We start from the raw sequence: 21,161 nt of genomic DNA on the forward strand, positions 1-21,161 counted from the left end.
CAATATGGGGCTTTTTACTATATGTGATTTCAATCATTCTGCTACTATTTATATAATAAGTTACATTATGGATCACCATTGACATTTATGGGGGGCCTGATCCTGGTATTTTAATATGTTTTTATTGAACATGGATGTCCACCCTGTGTCTCTAATAAACTGTTGTACAGTTTTTGCACTTTAAAAAACTCTCTGCATCTCTCTAATTATAATGTTCTTGAGTTTGTGCTATATGTGGAGATTCGGTAGAATCTATAACCACAATACCCATTGTATTGTGTTACGGAGCATTTTGTTCATAATTGACAGTGAGGTGTCCACAAAGGAGGGGGAATGCCGGACCGTCAAACTGGTGACACTGTAGTCCGAGCAACAACAACAACAAGCTTGTGTCCTGCTGCTTAAGCAAACATAGCAAATAAACAACAAATCAGATCTTGACAATACAAGCATCCCTGAATTCTCTGTGTAAACCCTTGCAGTATGTGGTTTTAAGCTACAGTGCCTACAAGTAGTATTCAACCCCCTGCAGATTTAGCAGGTTTGATAAGATGCAAATAAGTTAGAGCCTGCAAACTTCAAAACAAGAGCAGGATTTATTAACAGATGCATAAATCTTACAAACCAACAAGTTATGTTGCTCAGTTAAATTTTAATAAATTTTCAACATAAAAGTGTGGGTCAATTATTATTCAACCCCTAGGTTTAATATTTTGTGGAATAACCCTTGTTTGCAATTACAGCTAATAATCGTCTTTTATAAGACCTGATCAGGCCGGCACAGGTCTCTGGAGTTATCTTGGCCCACTCCTCCATGCAGATCTTCTCCAAGTTATCTAGGTTCTTTGGGTGTCTCATGTGGACTTTAATCTTGAGCTCCTTCCATAAGTTATCAATTGGGTTAAGGTCAGGAGACTGACTAGGCCACTGCAACACCTTGATTTTTTCCCTCTTGAACCAGGCCTTGGTTTTCTTGGCTGTGTGCTTTGGGTCGTTGTCTTGTTGGAAGATGAAATGACGACCCATCTTAAGATCCTTGATGGAGGAGCGGAGGTTCTTGGCCAAAATCTCCAGGTAGGCCGTGCTATCCATCTTCCCATGGATGCGGATCAGATGGCCAGGCCCCTTGGCTGAGAAACAGCCCCACAGCATGATGCTGCCACCACCATGCTTGACTGTAGGGATGGTATTCTTGGGGTCGTATGCAGTGCCATCCAGTCTCCAAACGTCACGTGTGTGGTTGGCACCAAAGATCTCGATCTTGGTCTCATCAGACCAGAGAACCTTGAACCAGTCTGTCTCAGAGTCCTCCAAGTGATCATGAGCAAACTGTAGACGAGCCTTGACATGACGCTTTGAAAGTAAAAGGTACCTTACGGGCTCGTCTGGAACGGAGACCATTGCGGTGGAGTACGTTACTTATGGTATTGACTGAAACCAATGTCCCCACTGCCATGAGATCTTCCCGGAGCTCCTTCCTTGTTGTCCTTGGGTTAGCCTTGGCTCTTCGGACAAGCCTGGCCTCGGCACGGGTGGAAACTTTCAAAGGCTGTCCAGGCCGTGGAAGGCTAACAGTAGTTCCATAAGCCTTCCACTTCCGGATGATGCTCCCAACAGTGGAGACAGGTAGGCCCAACTCCTTGGAAAGGGTTTTGTACCCCTTGCCAGCCTTGTGACCCTCCACGATCTTGTCTCTGATGGCCTTGGAATGCTCCTTTGCCTTTCCCATGTTGACCATGTGTGAGTGCTGTTCACAAGTTTGGGGAGGGTCTTAATTAGTCAGAAAAGGCTGGAAAAAAGAGATAATTAATCCAAACATGTGAAGCTCATTGTTCTTTGTGCCTGAAATACTTCTTAATACTTTAGGGGAACCAACCAGAATTCTGGTGGTTTGAGGGGTTGAATAATAAATGACCCTCTGAATAAACTTTTCACAATTTAAAAAAAAAGAAATAACATTCTTTTTTGCTGCAGTGCATTTCACACTTCCAGGCTGATCTACAGTCCAAATGTCACAATGCCAAGTTAATTCCGAATGTGTAAACCTGCTAAATCTGCAGGGGGTTGAATACTACTTGTAGGCACTGTACATAGCAAAAACCTGCTGACAGATTCCCTTTAACCAACTTGAGCTGCCATGTATTTAGAAGTATTACATATCAGTTGGGGGAAAAAAAAGCCACGGCTTTAATAATATCTGAAGCTTAAGTTAAAAATTAACCTAAATCAATTTCAAAAGACAAAAAATAGAACAAAAAACAATAAAACAACCCAAGTTGTATGGTACTAACGGAGCAATACAGGAAAATGCTTTAGAAAGTACAAGTGACCTTTAGATGAATAGGACTCCTCGGCGCAGGTCATATGCAAATAGGTCTAACCTTTTCGGCGTTTGAGTGAAAAGCAAGAGCCATTTCCAGCCGGTGAACCCTCTCTTCTGAGGTTATCGTAAACTGTTTCCACACTCTGTTTAATTTGGGAAGCGTGTCCCCCGATGACCTCGACGTACATCTCAGAGACTGACATAATACAACTGTGGCTTGGAGTAACTGGCGGCCATAATCATATGTGCTCTGCAGAGGAGAAAAAAAAAAAGAAGCAGGGAACAAAGCAATTATTTGTTGTCATGGCTGAAATAAAAAGGGGTCACGGAATCCGCCCAGTTCCAGGGGTTAGGTTCCGAGCAGACAAAGCACATGATAAATACCTTTAAGACTTGATAGTAACAATACAGTGTCTTTACTAAACATTTTAACCATAAAAATAATTTCTGGGATAAAACAGTAGAGTAGGTTATATCCTAAAGAACTGCAGATTTATGGTACTCACCATAAAATCTATTTCTCTTTAGTCTTCATTGGAGAACACAAAACTCTGGGATACTCTGCTGCCACCTGGAGGCTGACAATGATATTACACAGAATAAAAAAATTAGCCCCTCCCAACAGACTATATATTGGCTGCTGATTGCTGACTTTTTCAGTTTAGTGAAAAAGCAGTTATAGCAAAAAATAAAAAAAAAGTTAAAGGAAAAGAAAACAACCTAAAAACACACGAAACAGGGCAACAGGGAGGGAAGCTGTGTCCACCCAATGAAGACTAAAGAGAAACAGATTTTACAGTGAGTACCAAAAATCTACTTTTCTCGGTCACTTCATTAAGGGACAGAGAAACCTGGGGCACCCTAAAGCTGTCCCTGGGGGGTGAGGGACAAAAACAAAAAGATAAATATTTTCTTGAAATCACGGAACTTACTGGTGAAGCTCAAAGGGAAGCCTGAGTAACCACCAGATGTAAAATATCCCTGTGGAAAACTTGCACCACCCGAAGCAAAGGTATGGACCCTGCAAAATTCTGAAAAAGTATGTACTGATGCCCAGGTAGATGCTTTACAGAGTTGCATGGCCGAGGCCTAATGATGAATCGTCTAAGAAGCCCCCAACGTAGAATGCGCTTTGACACTAAACGTTCTTCAATTTATAAGCCTGAACAATAGTTGTTTTGATCCAGAGAGATAGTCGTCTTAGAAGTGGCCTAACCCCTGCATGGCCCAATTGGCAGGACAAAAAGGAAGTGGACCTCCTAAAGAGGGCAGTAACCAACAAATAATACCCAACAGTCCTCTCCACATCTAGACCACGCAGTGCCTTTGCCATTGGATGAGATAGAGCGGGAAAAAAAAGAAAGTAAGAAAATGTCCACATTAAGGTGAAAAGCAGAAACAACCTTGGGGAGGGAAGTCAGAACCAGCCTTAATACAACCTTATCTTGATAAAGAAGGGAATTTTGTTTACTTACCGTAAATTCCTTTTCTTCTAGCTCTAATTGGGAGACCCAGACAATTGGGTGTATAGGCTATGCCTCCGGAGGCCGCACAAAGTATTACACTCAAAAGTGTTAAGCCCCTCCCCTTCTGCCTATACACCCCCCGTGCTCCCACGGGCTCCTCAGTTTTGGTGCAAAAGCAAGAAGGAGGAAAAAGAATTAAAAACTGGTTTAAAGTAACTTCAATCCGAAGGAATATCGGAGAACTGAAACCATTCAACATGAACAACATGTGTACACAAAAAAACAGGGGCGGGTGCTGGGTCTCCCAATTAGAGCTAGAAGAAAAGGAATTTACGGTAAGTAAACAAAATTCCCTTCTTCTTTGTCGCTCTATTGGGAGACCCAGACAATTGGGACGTCCAAAAGCAGTCCCTGGGTGGGTAAAATAATACCTCGTAAGAGAGCCGTAAAACGGCCCTTTCCTACAGGTGGGCAACCGCCGCCTGATGGACTCGTCTACCTAGGCTGGCATCCGCCGAAGCATAGGTATGCACCTGATAGTGCTTCGTGAAAGTGTGCAGGCTCGACCAGGTAGCCGCCTGACACACCTGCTGAGCCGTAGCCTGGTGCCTCAAAGCCCAGGACGCGCCCACGGCTCTGGTAGAATGGGCCTTCAGCCCTGAGGGAACCGGAAGCCCAGCCGAACGGTAAGCTTCGATAATTGGCTCCTTGATCCACCGAGCCAGGGTTGATTTGGAAGCCTGTGACCCTTTACGCTGGCCAGCGACAAGGACAAAGAGTGCATCCGAGCGGCGCAGGGGCGCCGTAGGAGAAATGTAGAGTCTGAGTGCTCTCACCAAATCTAACAAGTGCAAATCCTTTTCACATTGGTGAACTGGATGAGGATAAAAAGAAGGTAAGGAGATATCCTGATTGAGATGAAAGGGGGATACCACCTTAGGGAGGAATTCCGGAACCGGACGTAGAACCACCTTGTCCTGGTGAAACACCAGGAAAGGGGCTTGGCACGACAACGCTGCTAGCTCAGACACTCTCCGAAGGGAAGTGACTGCTACTAGAAAAACCACTTTCTGCGAAAGTCGTGAGAGGGAAATATCTCTCATTGGCTCGAATGGTGGTTTCTGAAGAACCATCAGCACCCTGTTTAGATCCCAGGGTTCTAACGGCCGCTTGTAAGGTGGAACTATGTGACAAACCCCCTGCAGGAACGTGCGTACCTGTGGAAGTCTGGCTAGGCGCTTCTGGAAAAACACAGAGAGCGCTGAGACTTGTCCCTTAAGGGAGCCGAGCGACAAACCCTTTTCCAGTCCAGATTGAAGGAAGGACAGAAAAGTAGGTAATGCAAATGGCCAGGGAGAAAAACCCTGAGCAGAGCACCACGACAGAAAAATTTTCCACGTCCTGTGATAGATCTTGGCGGACGTTGGTTTCCTAGCCTGTCTCATAGTGGCAATGACGTCTTGAGATAACCCTGGAGACGCTAGGATCCAGGACTCAATGGCCACACAGTCAGGTTGAGGGCCGCAGAATTCAGATGAAAAAACGGCCCTTGAGATAGCAAGTCTGTTCGGTCTGGTAGTGCCCACGGTTGGCCGACCGTGAGATGCCACAGATCCGGGTACCACGACCTCCTCGGCCAGTCTGGAGCGACGAGGATGGCGCGGCGGCAGTCGGCCCTGATCTTGCGTAACACTCTGGGCAACAATGCCAGCGGAGGAAACACATAAGGGAGCTGAAACTGCGACCAATCCTGAACTAAGGCGTCTGCCGCCATAGCTCTGGGATCTTGAGACCGTGCCATGAACATTGGTACCTTGTTGTTGTGCCGGGACGCCATGAGGTCGACGTCCGGCACCCCCCAGTGGCAACAGATCTCCTGAAACACGTCCGGGTGAAGGGACCATTCCCCTGCGTCCATGCCCTGGCGACTGAGATAATCTGCTTCCCAGTTTTCCACGCCTGGGATGTGAACTGCGGATATGGTGGAGGCCGTGGCTTCCACCCACATCAAAATCCGCCGGACTTCCTGGAAGGCTTGCCGGCTGCGTGTGCCGCCTTGGTGGTTGATGTATGCCACCGCTGTGGAATTGTCCGACCGAATTCGGACCTGCTTGCCTCCCAGCCACTGCTGGAACGCTTTCAGTGCAAGATACACTGCCCGTATTTCCAGAACATTGATCTGAAGCGAGGACTCTTGCTGGGTCCACGTACCCTGAGCCCTGTGGTGGAGAAAAACCGCTCCCCACCCTGACAGACTCGCGTCCGTCGTGACTACTTCCCAGGATGGGGGTAGGAAGGATTTCCCCTTCGATAATGAAGTGGGAAAAAGCCACCACCGAAGGGAAGCTTTGGTCGCCTGAGAGAGGGAGACGGTCCTGTCGAGGGACGTCGCCTACCTGTCCCATTTGCGTAGGATGTCCCATTGAAGGGGACGCAGGTGAAACTGCGCGTAAGGGACTGCCTCCATAGCTGCCACCATCTTCCCCAGGAAGTGCATGAAGCGCCTCAAGGGGTGTGACTGGCCTTGAAGGAGAGATTGTACCCCTTTCTGTAGTGACTGCTGCTTGATCAGCGGAAGCTTCACTATCGCTGAGAGGGTATGAAACTCCATGCCAAGGTATGTCAGTGATTGGGCCGGTGTCAGATGTGACTTTGGAAAATTGATGATCCACCCGAAACCCTGGAGAGTCTCCAGGGTAGCGTCGAGGCTGTGTTGGCATGCCTCTTGAGAGGTGCCTTGATTAGCAGATCGGCCAAGTACGGGATCACCGAGTGACCCTGAGAGTGGAGGACCGCTACTACAGTAGCCATAACCTTGGTAAAAACCCGTGGGGCTGTTGCCAGGCCGAACGGCAGTGCCACGAATTGCAGTTGTTCGTTTCCTATGGCGAAGCGCAAGAAGCGCTGGTGTTCTGGAGCAATCGGTACGTGGAGATAAGCATCTTTGAAATCGATCGATGCAAGGAAATCTCCTTGGGACATTGAAGCGATGACGGAGCGGAGTGATTCCATCCTGAACCGTCTAGCTTTTACGTGTTTGTTGAGCAGTTTCAGGTCCAGGACCGGGCGGAAAGACCCGTCCTTCTTTGGGACTACAAACAAGTTGGAGTAAAAACCGTGGCTCTGTTGCTGGAGAGGAACAGGGATCACCACTCCTTCTACCTTCAGAGTGCGCAGCGCCTGCAGAAGAGCCTCGGCTCGCTCGGGAGGCGGGGATGACCTGAAGAATCGAGTCGGGGGACGAGAGGTGAACTCTATCTTGTAACCGTGAGACAGAATGTCTCTCACCCAGCGGTCTTTTATTTGTGGCAGCCAGGTGTCGCAAAAGCGGGAGAGCCTGCCACCGACCGAGGATGCTGCTAGAGGAGGTCGAAAGTCATGAGGAAGCCGCTTTGTTAGCGGCGCCTCCGGTGGTCTTTTTAGGACGTGACTTAGACCGCCATGCCTCAGAGTTCCTTTGTTCTTTCTGAGACCTTTTGGACGAGGAAAATTGGGACCTGCCCTCGGCCCGAAAGGACCGAAACCTCGACTGCCCTCTCCTCTGTTGGGGTATGTTCTGTTTGGGCTGGGGTAAGGATGTATCCTTTCCCTTGGATTGTTTGATGATTTCATCCAAAACACTCGCCAAACAGCCTGTCGCCAGAAATTGGCAAACTGGTTAAGCGCTTTTTGGAAGCAGAATCTGCCTTCCATTCCCGTAGCCACAAGGCCCTGCGGAGTATCACCGAATTGGCGGCCGCAACCGCCGTACGGCTCGCAGAGTCCAGGACAGCATTAATAGCGTAAGACGCAAATGCCGAGGTCTGAGTGGTAATGGATGCCACTTGTGGCGCGGACGTGCATGTGGCTGCTTCAATTTGCGCTTGACCTGCTGAGATAGCTTGTAGCGCCCATACGGCTGCGAATGCTGGGGCAAAAGAAGCTCCGATAGCTTCATAGATGGATTTCAACCAGAGCTCCATCTGCCTGTCAGTGGCATCTTTGAGCGAGGCCCCATCTTCCACTGCAAGTATGGATCTAGCCGCCAGTCTGGAGATTGGAGGATCCACTTTGGGACACTGAGTCCAACCTTTAACCACGTCAGGGGGAAAAGGATAACGTGTATCCTTAAGGCGCTTAGAAAAAATGCTTATCTGGACAAGCATGGTGATTCTGGACTGCCTCTCTGAAATCAGAGTGGTCTAGAAACATACTCGGTGTACGCTTGGGGAACCTGAAACGGAATTTCTCCTGCTGAGAAGCAGACTCCTCCGCCGGAAGAGTTGAGGGAGAAATATCCAGCATTTGATTGATGGACGCAATAAGATCGTTCACTATGGCGTCCCCGTCTGGAGTATTAAGATTGAGAGCGCCCTCAGGATCAGAATCCTGATCAGCTGTGTCCGCATCATCAACCAGAGATTCCCCCCGCTGAGACCCTGAACAATATGATGTCGAGGGAAATTCTAAGCGAGCCCGCTTAGTCGGTCTGGGACTGGGGTCTAAGTCAGAACCCTCAGCCTGGGATGTATGAGATACCCCGGGAGGACATTGTTGGTCCAACTGAGGGGGGCCAGGGAACAATGATTCAACAGAGTCCCTTTGCTGAGATACCGGCCTGGACTGCAAGGCTTCTAGTATCTTAGCCATAGTCTCAGAGAGTTTTGCAAACTCAGTCCCCGTCACCTGGACAGTGTCAACAGGTGGCTCCCCCTGGGCCCCTCTTAGCAGAGGCTCTGGCTGAAGAAGTGCCACAGGGGCCGAACATTGCACACAATGAGGGTCAGTGGGACCTGCCGGCAGCTGGGTCGTACAAGCGGCGCAGGCAGCATAATAAGCCTGTGTTTTGGCACCCCTGCCTTTGTGGGCGCCATGCTATTGTTTTCCCTGATTAACACAATAGGGTATATAGCCAGAATGAACTGTGCTCATACAGTGAAAGAGTATACTATAAACAAATAATGTATCAATACACTACAGCACCAAGGGGCTAGCACCAACAGGTGCTGCTTACCACCCGCTTTAAAGCGGTTGTGAGGCCACCAGAGACCGTGTCTGGGTCTCCCAGGGTTTGTCCCTCTCTGCAGCGTCGGAGGAGCTGACAGGAATGGCTGCGGCGTCCTGACGAGAGGAGGGAGCCGTGGGCGTGGCCGAGAAAGTGCGGGAACTGGTGCTCACACTGTGCACAGTGAGGGAGGTGGAGAATGGAAATCATACTCCAGCCCTCAGTGCTGCTCGTTCCGTGCAGCGTCCCGCCCTTCCCCTGCCTGTCAGGGCTGGGGGCGGGAGAAAAGGAAACTAGGCCGCAAGAAAGCCGGGGACTCGAGTATAAGCGTGGCCGCCGTAAAAGCACGGCCAGCGCCGAAGTCCCCGGCGAACTACAAGTCCCAGCCGCGCCGAAGTTTCCCATGGCAGCGGCGGTTAGCGCGGTAGCCCCTACATATAAACACACTCAGCGACGCTGAGTGTGTAATGGCACAGTTTAACCCGGTCAGCGCCGCGGTCCCCGGTGCACTAGCACACCCAGCAAAGCTGAGGTGTTGCCGTGCGCGGTCCCCACAGGGATACAGAGTACCTTCAAGTAGCAGGGCCATGTCCCTGAACGGTACCCGGCTCCTATCCAGCAGTCTCCACAGGAGTTGTGGATGAAGCACGGTCTCAGTGCCTGGAGACCGATAGGATCCCACTTCGCCCAGAGCCCTGAGGGGGATGGGGAAGGAAAACAGCATGTGGGCTCCAGCCTCCGTACCCGCAATGGATACCTCAACCTTAACAACACCGCCGACAAGAGTGGGGTGAGAAGGGAGCATGCTGGGGGCCCTATATGGGCCCACTTTTCTTCCATCCGACCTGGTCAGCAGCTGCTGCTGACCAATCTGTGGAGCTATGTGTGCAGGTCTGCCTCCTTCGCACAAAGCAATAAAACTGAGGAGCCCGTGGGAGCACGGGGGGTGTATAGGCAGAAGGGGAGGGGCTTAACACTTTTGAGTGTAATACTTTGTGCGGCCTCCGGAGGCATAGTCTATACACCCAATTGTCTGGGTCTCCCAATAGAGCGACAAAGAAATACAAGGCAAAGAGCACGGCAGGAAAGCGCCGGTAATTCAGAAACCCTCCTAAGGGAGGTGATGGTTATAAGAAAAGCCACCTTTTGGGAGAATAGAAGCATTGGGATCTCCCTGATAGGCTTGCAGGGAGAGAACTGAAGAACCTCCAAAACTAGATTAAGATCCCTGGAGTCTAGGGGAGGTCAATAAGGAGGCTTAATGTGCATCACCCCCTGGAAAAAAAAAGTCCTGATTTGTGCCTCCATGGCCAAATCCTTTTGGAATAAAATGGCCAGAGTGGAAACCTGGCCTTTAAACGAACTAAACACAAGCCCTGCTTCTAGTCTGGACTGCAAAAAGGTTAGCAGTGTAGTAAAGAAAAAGGACATTGGAGAAGTAAATGTAGATCTTCATCAGCGAAAGTAAGAGTTTCAAGTGCGATGGTAAATGCAACATGAAGAAGGTTTTCATGTCTGAATAACAGGCTCCGAGAGGCCTGACCTCCTCAGAACAGTGGCTTCAACAGCCATGCCATTAAAGCAAGCGGCTATAAATTTTGATGGTAGAAGGGACCTTGAAGTAGAAGATTGGGGTGCTCTAAGAGAAGCTACAGAGCATCACCTAGGAAGTCTGAATACCAGAACCTGCAAGGCCAATGCAGAGCCACCAGGAATACCGAAATCCCCTCTATCCTTATAATCTTGAGACTCCTGGGAATAAGAGGAAAAGGTGGAAAGAGATATGGCAGCGAGAATTGGGACCAAGAGATTGCCAGAATGTCAGCCCCAGCTGACTGGGGATCCCTAGATTTTGAGAAAAACCTTGGCAGATTGTGATGTATCCTGGAAGCCATTGGATCAAAGTCTGGAATGTCTTAATGACAAATCTGACTGAACACTTCTGGGTAAAAGGGTCCACTCTTTCGGGTATATCTGCTGACGGCTAAAGAAGTCGGCCGACCAATTGTCTACCCGAGAATGTAAAGCTCCGAGATCAGAGGGACTTCTGCCCACACCAGAATCCTTGTTGCTTCCAACATGATGGAATTACTTATCATCCCCTGACGGCTGATATATGCTATCGACATGGTATTGTTACACTGAACCCTGACTGTAAAAAGAAAGACACCTTCAATGAATAATTTGAATAAATATTTTATGGATCACACTATTAAAATAATAAAAGCATATGAAAGGAGATTGTCCTAACAGAAGAAAGCCCTAATGGTTTTTATTTTAAATGCATATCACATCTCTGATGATGCAAAATAATTTAACACAGCCCTAACTTATATACCATGAATTAAGGCTAAACCTTCAGAATGTAGCCTGGTCAAATCACAGGAGACAAGGTAAAGTAAACTAACAATTATGCTAAAACATGCAAAACAAAGCACCAGCAGAAAACATGGATGACTCCATTAGTGTGAGAGCAGCAGACGTACATCAAAAGCAAAAAGGAGATGAGGGAAAAAAAAGAATATTTAACAACGAAGTACACATTTCACTAGTGTAGCCTCTAAGATGTCACAGAAGGGTCTGAGACTCTACGAGTCGGCCAGAGCTCCCCGGGCGGCAGAAGTCACAGGGAGTCAATTCACAGCTGCAACCAAGGTCTTAAGCCCGCTTTACACACTACAATATATCTTACGATGTGTCGGCGGGGTCACGTCGTAAATGACGCACATCCGGCATCGTAAGGTACATTGTAGTGTGTAACAGCTAGGTGCGATTGTGAATGAACGGTAAAACGTTCATCGCACGCACGTCGTTCATTCCTCATGAATTGAACGTCAGGTTGTTCATCGTACCCGGGGTAGCACACATCGCAGTGTGTGACACCCCGGGAACGATGAACAGATCTTACCTGCGTCCCGCTGCTCCCGGCCAGCAATGCGGAAGGAAGGAGGTGGGCGGGATGTTTACGTCCCGCTCATCTCCGCCCATCCTCTTCTATTGGCCGGCTGCCGCGTGACGTCGATGTGACGCCGAACGTCCCTCCCACTCCAGGAAGTGGATGTTCGCCGCCCACATCGAGGTCGTATGGACGGGTAAGTACGTGTGACAGGGGTTAATCGTTTGTGCGGCACATTCAACAAAATTGAATGTGCCGCACATACGATGGGGGCGGTTACGATCGCATACGATATCGTATGCAGAATCGTAACATGTAAAGCAGGCTTTAGACACCTTACTTGGTTCTGTAATAGCCTGAGTAAGATCTCGCGCTCACAGAGATGAGGAAACATACTCTCTTCTGACACCATTGGGGTCCCCAAAGCAGTCAACTGCATGGGAGGAGAAGTACAAGCAGCACAATAGGGTATAGATTGGCCAGACGCAATGTAATTACCGTCCACAATCAGCACATGTGTAATAACTGCTTAGTGCAGGGTGGCCCGGAGGCAGAGCATGGCCTTCTCTAGACTCAGACATCCTAGAGACAGAGGGAGCAGTGAAGGGATGCTGCTGAGGAGCAGATGTATCAGTCACTAAGCAGAGACAGTCCTAACCACACCACGATCCACCAAGCCACGTGCAGAGGACACATCACCGCAGTGAAAAACCAAGATCCCAGTGAACCGCCGAGACGTGCGCCGGAAAAAAGGAGTCGGTGCCGAAGGAGTTGAGGCAGAACAGGGAGGGGCGGGGGGCACCAGACGAAGGGCAACAACACTGGCTGGCTGGGCACGACAAGATGATTGACAGCCAGAAAAAAAACATGCCTCACAAGGGAACGCAAAGACCTCAACTGGAGGGGCGCAAAGCCTGAAAATACCACAGCACAAGACTCTGCCACTGCGTGACTCCGCTCCTCTGCAACGTCCAGCTCCAGCAAGGATACCAGACATGTACACCTTCTTGCTCCCCTTTTCCGCAAGTGTCACACAGAGGAAAGTGGGAGGAGAAAAGAGAAGACAGGGAGGAAACCAGAGAGGGCAATACTTACCTGTCCAGAAGACAGAACCGTCTTCTGCTCTAGGCACACAAATGCTATGTAGGGCGAACGGGCAGGAGTCTACTGGTGTACAGACCACCGCCCCATACCTACATAGCAAGGTACCCAGGAGTAGCCAAACGGCGTGAGAGGATACAGAATGAAGGTACAGACTGTACTCTCCGCCACAATGTGTTTGAAACAGCGTACACCCTGTTACCCCAACGACTCTGAATAAGAAAGAGAACAAACACCTCAGACAGGTCCGAATCAGACCCTCCTCCAACTGACACAGAAAAAAACTGAGGACGTCAGCGACCAGCAGGCGAGGTAAAGTCTGCTGGGGAGGAGCTCATTTCTTATGCTATGTAATATCAGTGTCAGCCTCCAGGTGGCAGCAGACTGTGTCCCCCAATGAATCGACTGAGAAATAACCAATGACCCACTACTTCAGCGCTGCATAGGTGACGTCCCGTCAATCATTCACATGACTGCTGCAACCAATCACTAGCCTCAGTGGTCCCATTCTGAACATCTAAAATGGCACTGCTGAGGCAAATGATGGATTGCAGCGGTCACATGAATGATGGACAGAGTATTATCAAGAGTGCAGGGATATGTTTTTTTGTTTTATCTTTTGTCTTTCGCTTTCTCAGCCAAGATTCACTCATACTTAGTAAAGCTTACATACACAGTTAGTATAATGGTGTGAAAGAACATGACCGGTCGCTCAGAGCCCTGATCTCAACCCATCCGACACTTTTGGGTTTAAAAAGAATGGCCCAAACTCTCAACCAACATCAGTGACATCAGAGTCTGACCTCACGAATGCTCTTCTGTATAAATGAGTAAAATTCCCACAGACCCCACTCCAAAATCTGGATTACGGCCTTTCCAGAAGAGTGGAACATGTTGTATCTGTCCTATATTGATTTAGAATGAACGTCAGAAAAACTCCTGTCCCAATACGATTGTCCATATAGTGTATCTCGGGTCTGTGGGAAAGCATTTTAACTTGAGACCTTGGCGTTGAGTACAATGTATAAAAATGGAAATATATAACATTTACATCATGCAGAAAACATCATTATGCGCTTGTCATACAATTACCTGAGCAACATCTACAAATTTTCTATGTTTTTCTATCAGAATTTTGGTCTCTTGACTGTCGTCTCCCAGTCTGATGTGTGTCTTTAGCAAGGCATCGAGTAATTCATTCAACCAGTCTACTGCCTGCAGAACAGCAAGGGGAGAAAATAGGTAAAAGAAAAGCAGAAAATGCATCCTGATAAACCGGGCAGGTATATGCGTCAAATAAGATATGGAAGTACTACCATAGCCGGGCTGCAGAGAAGACTCCATCCTAGAATGTGTATCCCAAAGAGTAGAGGACCTGTCTCATTGGAGTACTCACAATGTGCCCATAACAGTAATCCACCCCATAAACCTTACATGAGTGTTGGATAGACCCAACAGTTTCATTGGGACCATAGGATCATTTGAGTGTATGAGAACCTCACAACTTTTCTCTGGTTGAAGATGTCGGAGAAAAGAAGCTTCATACAAAAGGAACTTCTGATGTCAACTTTCTCCTCTTTCCCCCATTGAAGACACATCAAAGCTCAGCAGAAGTAAGAGTTTATGTGCTTTGGAGAGATCGCAGTCAGCCGAGTGAACGTTAGACCATCTCATAGAACGGTAGAGATCGAAGGGACCTCCAAGGTCATCTGGTCCAACCCCCTCATGAAAGCAGGATTCACTAAATCATGCCACACAGATGTCTGTCAAGTATCTTTTTGAAGACTTCCATTGAAGGAGAACTCACCACCTCTCCCAGCAGCCTGTTCCACTCAATCACCCTCACTGTCAAAAATGTTTTTCTAATATTTTATCTGTATCTTCTCCCTTTCAGTTTCATCCCATTACTTCTCGTATTTCCATGTGCAAATGAGAATAGGGTTGATTCCTCTACACTTTGACATCCCTTGAGATATTTGTAGACAGCTAATGTCTCCTCTCAGTCTATATTTTTGCAAGCTAAACATTCCTAAATCCTGTAGCTGTTCCTCATAGGACATGGTTTGCAGACCGGTCACCATTCTGGGTGCTCTTCTCTGAACTTGTTCCAGTTTGCTGATGTCTTTTTTAAAATGTGGTTCCCAGAACTGGGCACAGTATTCCAGGTGAGGTCTAACCAAAGAGGTGTAGAGGGGGATAATTACTTTTTGTAATCTAGACTGTATGCTTCTGTTATTACATCCCAGAATTGTGTTTTCCTTTTTTTTTGCTGCTGCATCACATTGTTGACTCCTGTTCAGTCTGTGTCTATTAGTAAAGCCAAGTCTTTTTCATATGTGCTGTTGCCAGCTTTAAGTGAACATGAGAAAGTAATATGGAAAAAAGTTGGTTTAGGCAATGAGCCCAGTGGGTGCAGGGGGTACTGTGGGAGCCTTGTTCTTTGGTACACTGGTGAGCCAAAAGAATGATATCTTAAAAGGAGTGGCTTCTTTAAAGTGGCAAATGCACCTGTAGACAACAGCGGCTAACTACAGACAGAAATGTCCAGATGACGATAGATACAGATAAATAGATCTTACTTGAGCTGCATCTTCTTCACACTTGAACAGTTGGACCATCTGCAGCATTTTTAACCTCCGGACGTCCACCATATCCTCACACCTGAGAAGAGAATACAAGAAATGTAAAATTGCCTTCATATAGGGCAGGCGATTTTTTTAGTTTACAATATCCTATGGATATACTCTGTATAAAGCATCAGAGTAGGCTGCAGATTGATAAGCAGCATATGGTGGTACAGCGATTGACGTTGGGGTAGACCGATTTGATCCATACAAGAGCTATCTGATGGATATGACCAGCTATAGATTTACAAACCCAATTGATCGTAATTTCAAAAGTTAAGCAAAAGCAGGAAAATCTTTCAAAAAAACCCAAAAAACTATTGTATGATTTTTTTTTTAATGTTTCCCTTTACTCCTTTGTGACCTTGAATAAATCATCTTCTTCAGATCAACCACCAACCAACATTAAAGTGTAAATCTGACAGAGCGAGGAAAGTGTCTGGATCGTCTTTGTGCGATTCGAGCCATTTAAGAATCCTGTAATGTTATCCACACAATGCCAGGGGACGATGGAGCCGTTCAGATAACTTTCAGCGCCACTTAAGAACCTGTCATGACTTTTGCAGAGGCGAGGACGCGCATGAGAATCAGTTGATTTAATCTTGATAAATGTGCTGAGAACTGAATCGCTCCTGATCAAAATCACAAAGGATTCTGCTCGGGATGACGACGCGGATGGATTAATCTATCCAGACCTTCACCTCGCAGCTTGGAAACTTTTCTGAACACTCTTTTTACAATCATCTTTTTATTTCAAAGTGTCAATCAAATGTTCGGGTTCATTTACCCCCTGGTCTGCGTTCTATGAAAAGTAATCGGAATTTTATAAAGAATATTAAAATATTTTTTGGAAAATGGTGCAATATGGCATCTACAGCCTCCTATTAATCATATATTTTTACTCTCAGACTATGCTGCCAATGCAGGACCACTGAGGGGCTTCAATTCACATCATCTTTTTTGTGTAACTTATTTCCCTGTTAATACCTTTTATATAAGTAAATGTAAACCCCTTATGTTTGTCTACTTCTGCTACTTTCTTTATTAAATGAGATACACCTTCAACGGGTTCTCCAATCATCTAAAGCAGGGTTCTCAAACATGTGGACCGCATGCAGTCCCTGAGGCAGCTTCTTGCAGTCCTATACCAGGGGCTGCAGCTATCTGCACTTTTCTAAGTTCAGGGGATTGATTTCTGCCGCTGCGCACAACAACTCTTTGCAGAGCTTCACCAATAGAAGCCACCAGCCAATCAGAGGCCAGCAGGTGACGTCATACACTGGCGTTACCTGCTGGCCTCAGATTGGCCGGCGGCTGCCACTGGTGAAGCTCTGCACAGAGTTCCTGTGCGCAGCAGCGGAAATCAATCATCTGAAGTAAAGCGCAGATGGCTACAGCCCCCAGCATAGGGCCATGATCATCAGGGGGCCTACGGGCCACAAGGAGCAGGAAAGAGGACACAGATGAAATGGAGGACAGGTGAGAAGAATCTTTTTTTTTTAATTCTTATTTTATTTTTTTTTATGTGTGTAAGTGAAAACAGCATAATGTGTCATACAGAGGGGACATTACTACAGGATGGGGAATTGCTAAAAGAAGAAGACAGGGCTGGGCACAAGGATGGACACATTACTACAAGGGTGTTAAGATGGGCACATTACTACAAGATAGGGACAAGGATAGGGACATTACTACAAGATGGGGGCATTACTGCAGGATGGGGACAAGATGGGCACATTACTACAGGGAGCAAGGATGGGGCACATTACTACCGTGGACAAGGATGTGGCACATTACTACAGGGGACAAGGATGAGCACAAAACTACAGGGGACAAGGATGAGCACAAAACTACAGGGGACAAGGATGAGCACAAAACTACAGGGGACAAGGATGGGGCACATTACTACAGGGGACAAGGATGAGCACAAAACTACAGGGGACAAGGATGAGCACAAAACTACAGGGGACAAGGATGGGGCACATTACTACAGGGGACAAGGATGAGCACAAAACTACAGGGGACAAGGATGAGCACAAAACTACAGGGGACAAGGATGAGCACAAAACTACAGGGGACAAGGATGGGGCACATTACTACAGGGGACAAGGATGAGCACAAAACTACAGGGGACAAGGATGAGCACAAAACTACAGGGACAAGGATGGGGCACATTACTACAGGGGACAAGGATGGGGCACATTACTACAGGGGACAAGGATGGGGCACATTACTAGAGGGGACAAGGATGAGCACAAAACTACAGAGGACAAGGATGGGGCACATTACTACAGGGAACAAGGATGGGGCACATTACCACAGGTAACAAAGATGGGGCACATTACTACTGGGAACAAGATGGGGCACATTACTACAAAATGAGGACCAGGATGGGAACATTCCTACAATATGTTGGCCAAAATGACTATATGGTGCTAATTTTAAAATATTACTTACAAGATGGGGATAATATGTACAAAAAAAAATAAAAAAAGCATGACTTTTTTTTACCAATAAAAATGCTTTTTTATATATCAAATGAAATAAACAAAAAAAAGTGCAGGTTTGTTATAGTAAATAAGCGAATAATGTTCAAAAGAACGTGATCCAAAAGGTGTATAGAAAAAAAAAATGTCACTTTATCCTGCAAAGAATGTGGGCCCCCAAATAATTTTTTTTCTATGTGCAGCCAAGTTTGAGACCCCTGATCTAGACATATTGCTAGGTTGCTGGTGTGCTTACGTTCATGGATTTCACCAAACTGCCACTAGCCAGACAGGACAATCTTGCAAAAGAATGGGTGGGTCTCCTGGTGAAGAAGTATGGACACACTTCGAAATATGTAGAATAAAAACACCTACATTTTATTCAACACTTTTGGATTTTTGTCATTCTCGCAGCAGAGCAGAAAAGTTCCCCATTTATTTGATTCCTGATTATCCTTTTATTCTCAGTAGGTGTGCTGAGACCGGACCTCAGAGATCATAATGTCATGTCAGATCCTAGAGATCTGATTAAATGACGATATAGAGAACTCAAGATTTTTCGGAAAAATGGTCGAGTTCTCCAAAGACTTTCATTATAGTCAGTACACGAGTCGAGTCAGTCTGAGCATCCGACTTGCTGGTTACGAATACCGAGCACCCGTGCACAGCAGTGCTTGCTCATCACTATTGGTAATCCTTTTCGATGCATCAACGGTGTTGTGTAGATCGCGCACACGTCCAATGCAGCCAATGTCACTGCTGAGGCTAGTCACTGGCTGCAGCGGTCATGTCAATGATGTAATAACCTTGCTACAGGAATCACAAGTGCTTGAATAGCAAAATATTTAACTACAAAGTATGGGTTCTTTGATTATGTTACTATTATGTTACTACTGTTGCTGGGAAACTTTTTGGGAGAATATTTACTTTAAAGGCAGGTTTCTGCTATGTAATCTGAGAGAAGCATGATTTAGTAGTTGACACCCTGATTCCAGCGGTGTGTCACTTACTGTGCTGTGTCATGCGGTTTCTGTTAGGGTGAACTGTGTGTCTGATCTCATTTTTCAAGCATGCACTCGATCCACACCAATTAGAATCAGGCAGTACGCAACTTGCTGAACTTTGTAAGAGTTCACCCTAACATGTCAATAAATTCAGTGTTTTATCAGCCGGAGATTATCACTACTGGACTAGTTGTCTCGTGCCTACTAGTCAAGTGCTCAGTAGCTTTCTGTTAATACACCCAGAAGGCAGCCAATCAGCGAAGTGGGTGGGGTTATATAGAGCTCAGCATTCAGAGAATTGGTACATTTGCAGCAGAAAAAAAACTGATTGTATCAAAATGACACCAAACAGACCAATAAGTAACATCGGTGGAGTCAGGGTTTCAGCCCCTACATCATGATTATCTCAGATTACATAGAGAAAACCTGATCACAAGATTCGTTTTAATCACAAGATCCTGTGACCAACTCACCTCTGCTTCCTCAGCTGCATGTCCTCCATTACACCTTGAATATGATCCACGTTATCCTTGTTTTCAGTTGTCACATCTTTCCCATAAGCCCAAGAAGCCTGGTTAGAAATCTGATCCAGAAGATTCTGTCCTTTCTCACGTAAACCTTGAAGACCAGTGTCTAAAGGCAAAAATATTTTCAGGATAGAGTGAAATGTGATTTGTAAAAACCAAACACCAACACAAACATGGAAGCTGCTAGCCATTGGGAGAATTTTATTAAAACCATTACAAAAAATAATTGTCCTAGGCCAACTTCTTTCACAAATCCTCATGAGATCGAAATTCTGTTATAAAAAAAAAAAGAGAATTTTGTTTACTTACCGTAAATTCTTTTTCTTATAGTTCCGTATTGGGAGACCCAGACATTGGGTGTATAGCTTCTGCCTCCGGAGGACACACAAAGTACTACACTAAAAAGTGTAGCTCCTCCCTCTGAGCATATACACCCCCTGGATAACCAGATCTAGCCAGTTTAGTGCAAAAGCTGAAGGAGAATAGCCACCCACAAGTAAAGACAGAGCAAGAACCGGAACAACCGGAGCCTCTGTCTACGACAACAGCCGGTGATAACACGCGGAACAAGAAACTGAAAACAGGCAACAGGGAGGGTGCTGGGTCTCCCAATACTGAACTATAAGAAAAAGAATTTACGGTAAGTAAACAAAATTCTCTTTTTCTTTATCGTTCCTATGGGAGACCCAGACATTGGGACGTCTCAAAGCAGTCCATGGGTGGGAATAAACAGAAAACTGAGAAGTAGGCGGAGCCTAACTTCACAAATGGGCGACAGCCGCCTGAAGAATGCGTCTGCCCAAGCTCGCATCTGCCGAAGCATGAGCATGCACTTGGTAGTGCTTTGAAAAGGTATGCAGACTAGTCCAAGTGGCAGCCTGACAGACCTGCTGAGCCGTAGCCTGGTGCCTGAAAGCTCAAGAGGCACCGACAGCTCTGGTCGAGTGTGCCTTGATCCCCCGGCGGGGGAGGCACCTGAGTACACTGGTAGGCATCGGAAATGGCCGACCTAATCCAACGAGCTAAGGTCGGCTTAGAAGCCGAGAGGCCCTTACACCGACCTGTGGTTAGCACAAAAAGAGAGGTGCACCGCCTAAGAACAGCGGTGCGAGACACATAGATCCGGAGCGCCCGCACCAGATCCAGAGTATGCAACGCTTTTTCAAAGCGATGAACAGGAGCCGGACAAAAGGAAGGCAGGGAAATGTCCTGGTTAAGGTGGAAAGGAGAAACCACCTTAGGGAGAAAGTCCGGAGTCGGACGGAGAACCACCTTGTCTTGATGAAAAACCAAAAAAGGTGACTCCGAAGAGAGCGCAGGCAAATCAGAGACTCTCCTGAGGGAAGTTATGGCCACTAGAAAGACCACTTTCTGTGAAAGACGAGAAAGAAACCTCCCTAAGAGGCTCAAAGGGGGGTTTCTGCAAGGCCGTGAGGACCAGATTGAGGTCCCAGGGATCCAAGGGCCGCCGGTAAGGCGGAATGATGTGAGACGCGCCCTGCATGAAGGTGCGCACCTGAGCCAGCCGGGCGATACGCCGCTGGAACAACACTGACAGAGCCAAGACTTGTCCCTTGAGGGAATTGACGGATAGTCCTAGCTGCAGACCGGACTGTAGAAAGGACAGAAGGGTCGGCAAGGAAAAAGGCCAAGGAGCATGGCCGGAAGAGCGACACCAGGACAGGAAAATTCTCCAGGTCCTGTGATAGATTTTGGCCGAGGAAGACTTCCGAGCCCGAGTCATAGTCCA

General features: G+C 47.0%; 1 protein-coding gene across 1 annotated transcript in view; it reads right to left on the reverse strand.

Moving 5' to 3' along the window:
- Positions 1-21,161, reverse strand: part of SESTD1 (SEC14 and spectrin domain containing 1) — a 228,432-nt gene that overhangs the window by 16,235 nt on the left and 191,036 nt on the right. The window contains exons 13-16 of the mRNA XM_075317402.1: positions 19,358-19,517; positions 15,350-15,431; positions 13,863-13,985; positions 2,382-2,573 (exon numbers count right to left, since the gene is read on the reverse strand). Coding sequence (XP_075173517.1) covers positions 2,382-2,573; positions 13,863-13,985; positions 15,350-15,431; positions 19,358-19,517 — 557 coding nt within the window. The remainder of the gene's footprint in view (positions 1-2,381; positions 2,574-13,862; positions 13,986-15,349; positions 15,432-19,357; positions 19,518-21,161) is intronic.

Source organism: Anomaloglossus baeobatrachus, chromosome 7 (assembly GCF_048569485.1).
Source record: "Anomaloglossus baeobatrachus isolate aAnoBae1 chromosome 7, aAnoBae1.hap1, whole genome shotgun sequence".
NCBI classification, from domain to species: domain Eukaryota; kingdom Metazoa; phylum Chordata; class Amphibia; order Anura; family Aromobatidae; genus Anomaloglossus; species Anomaloglossus baeobatrachus.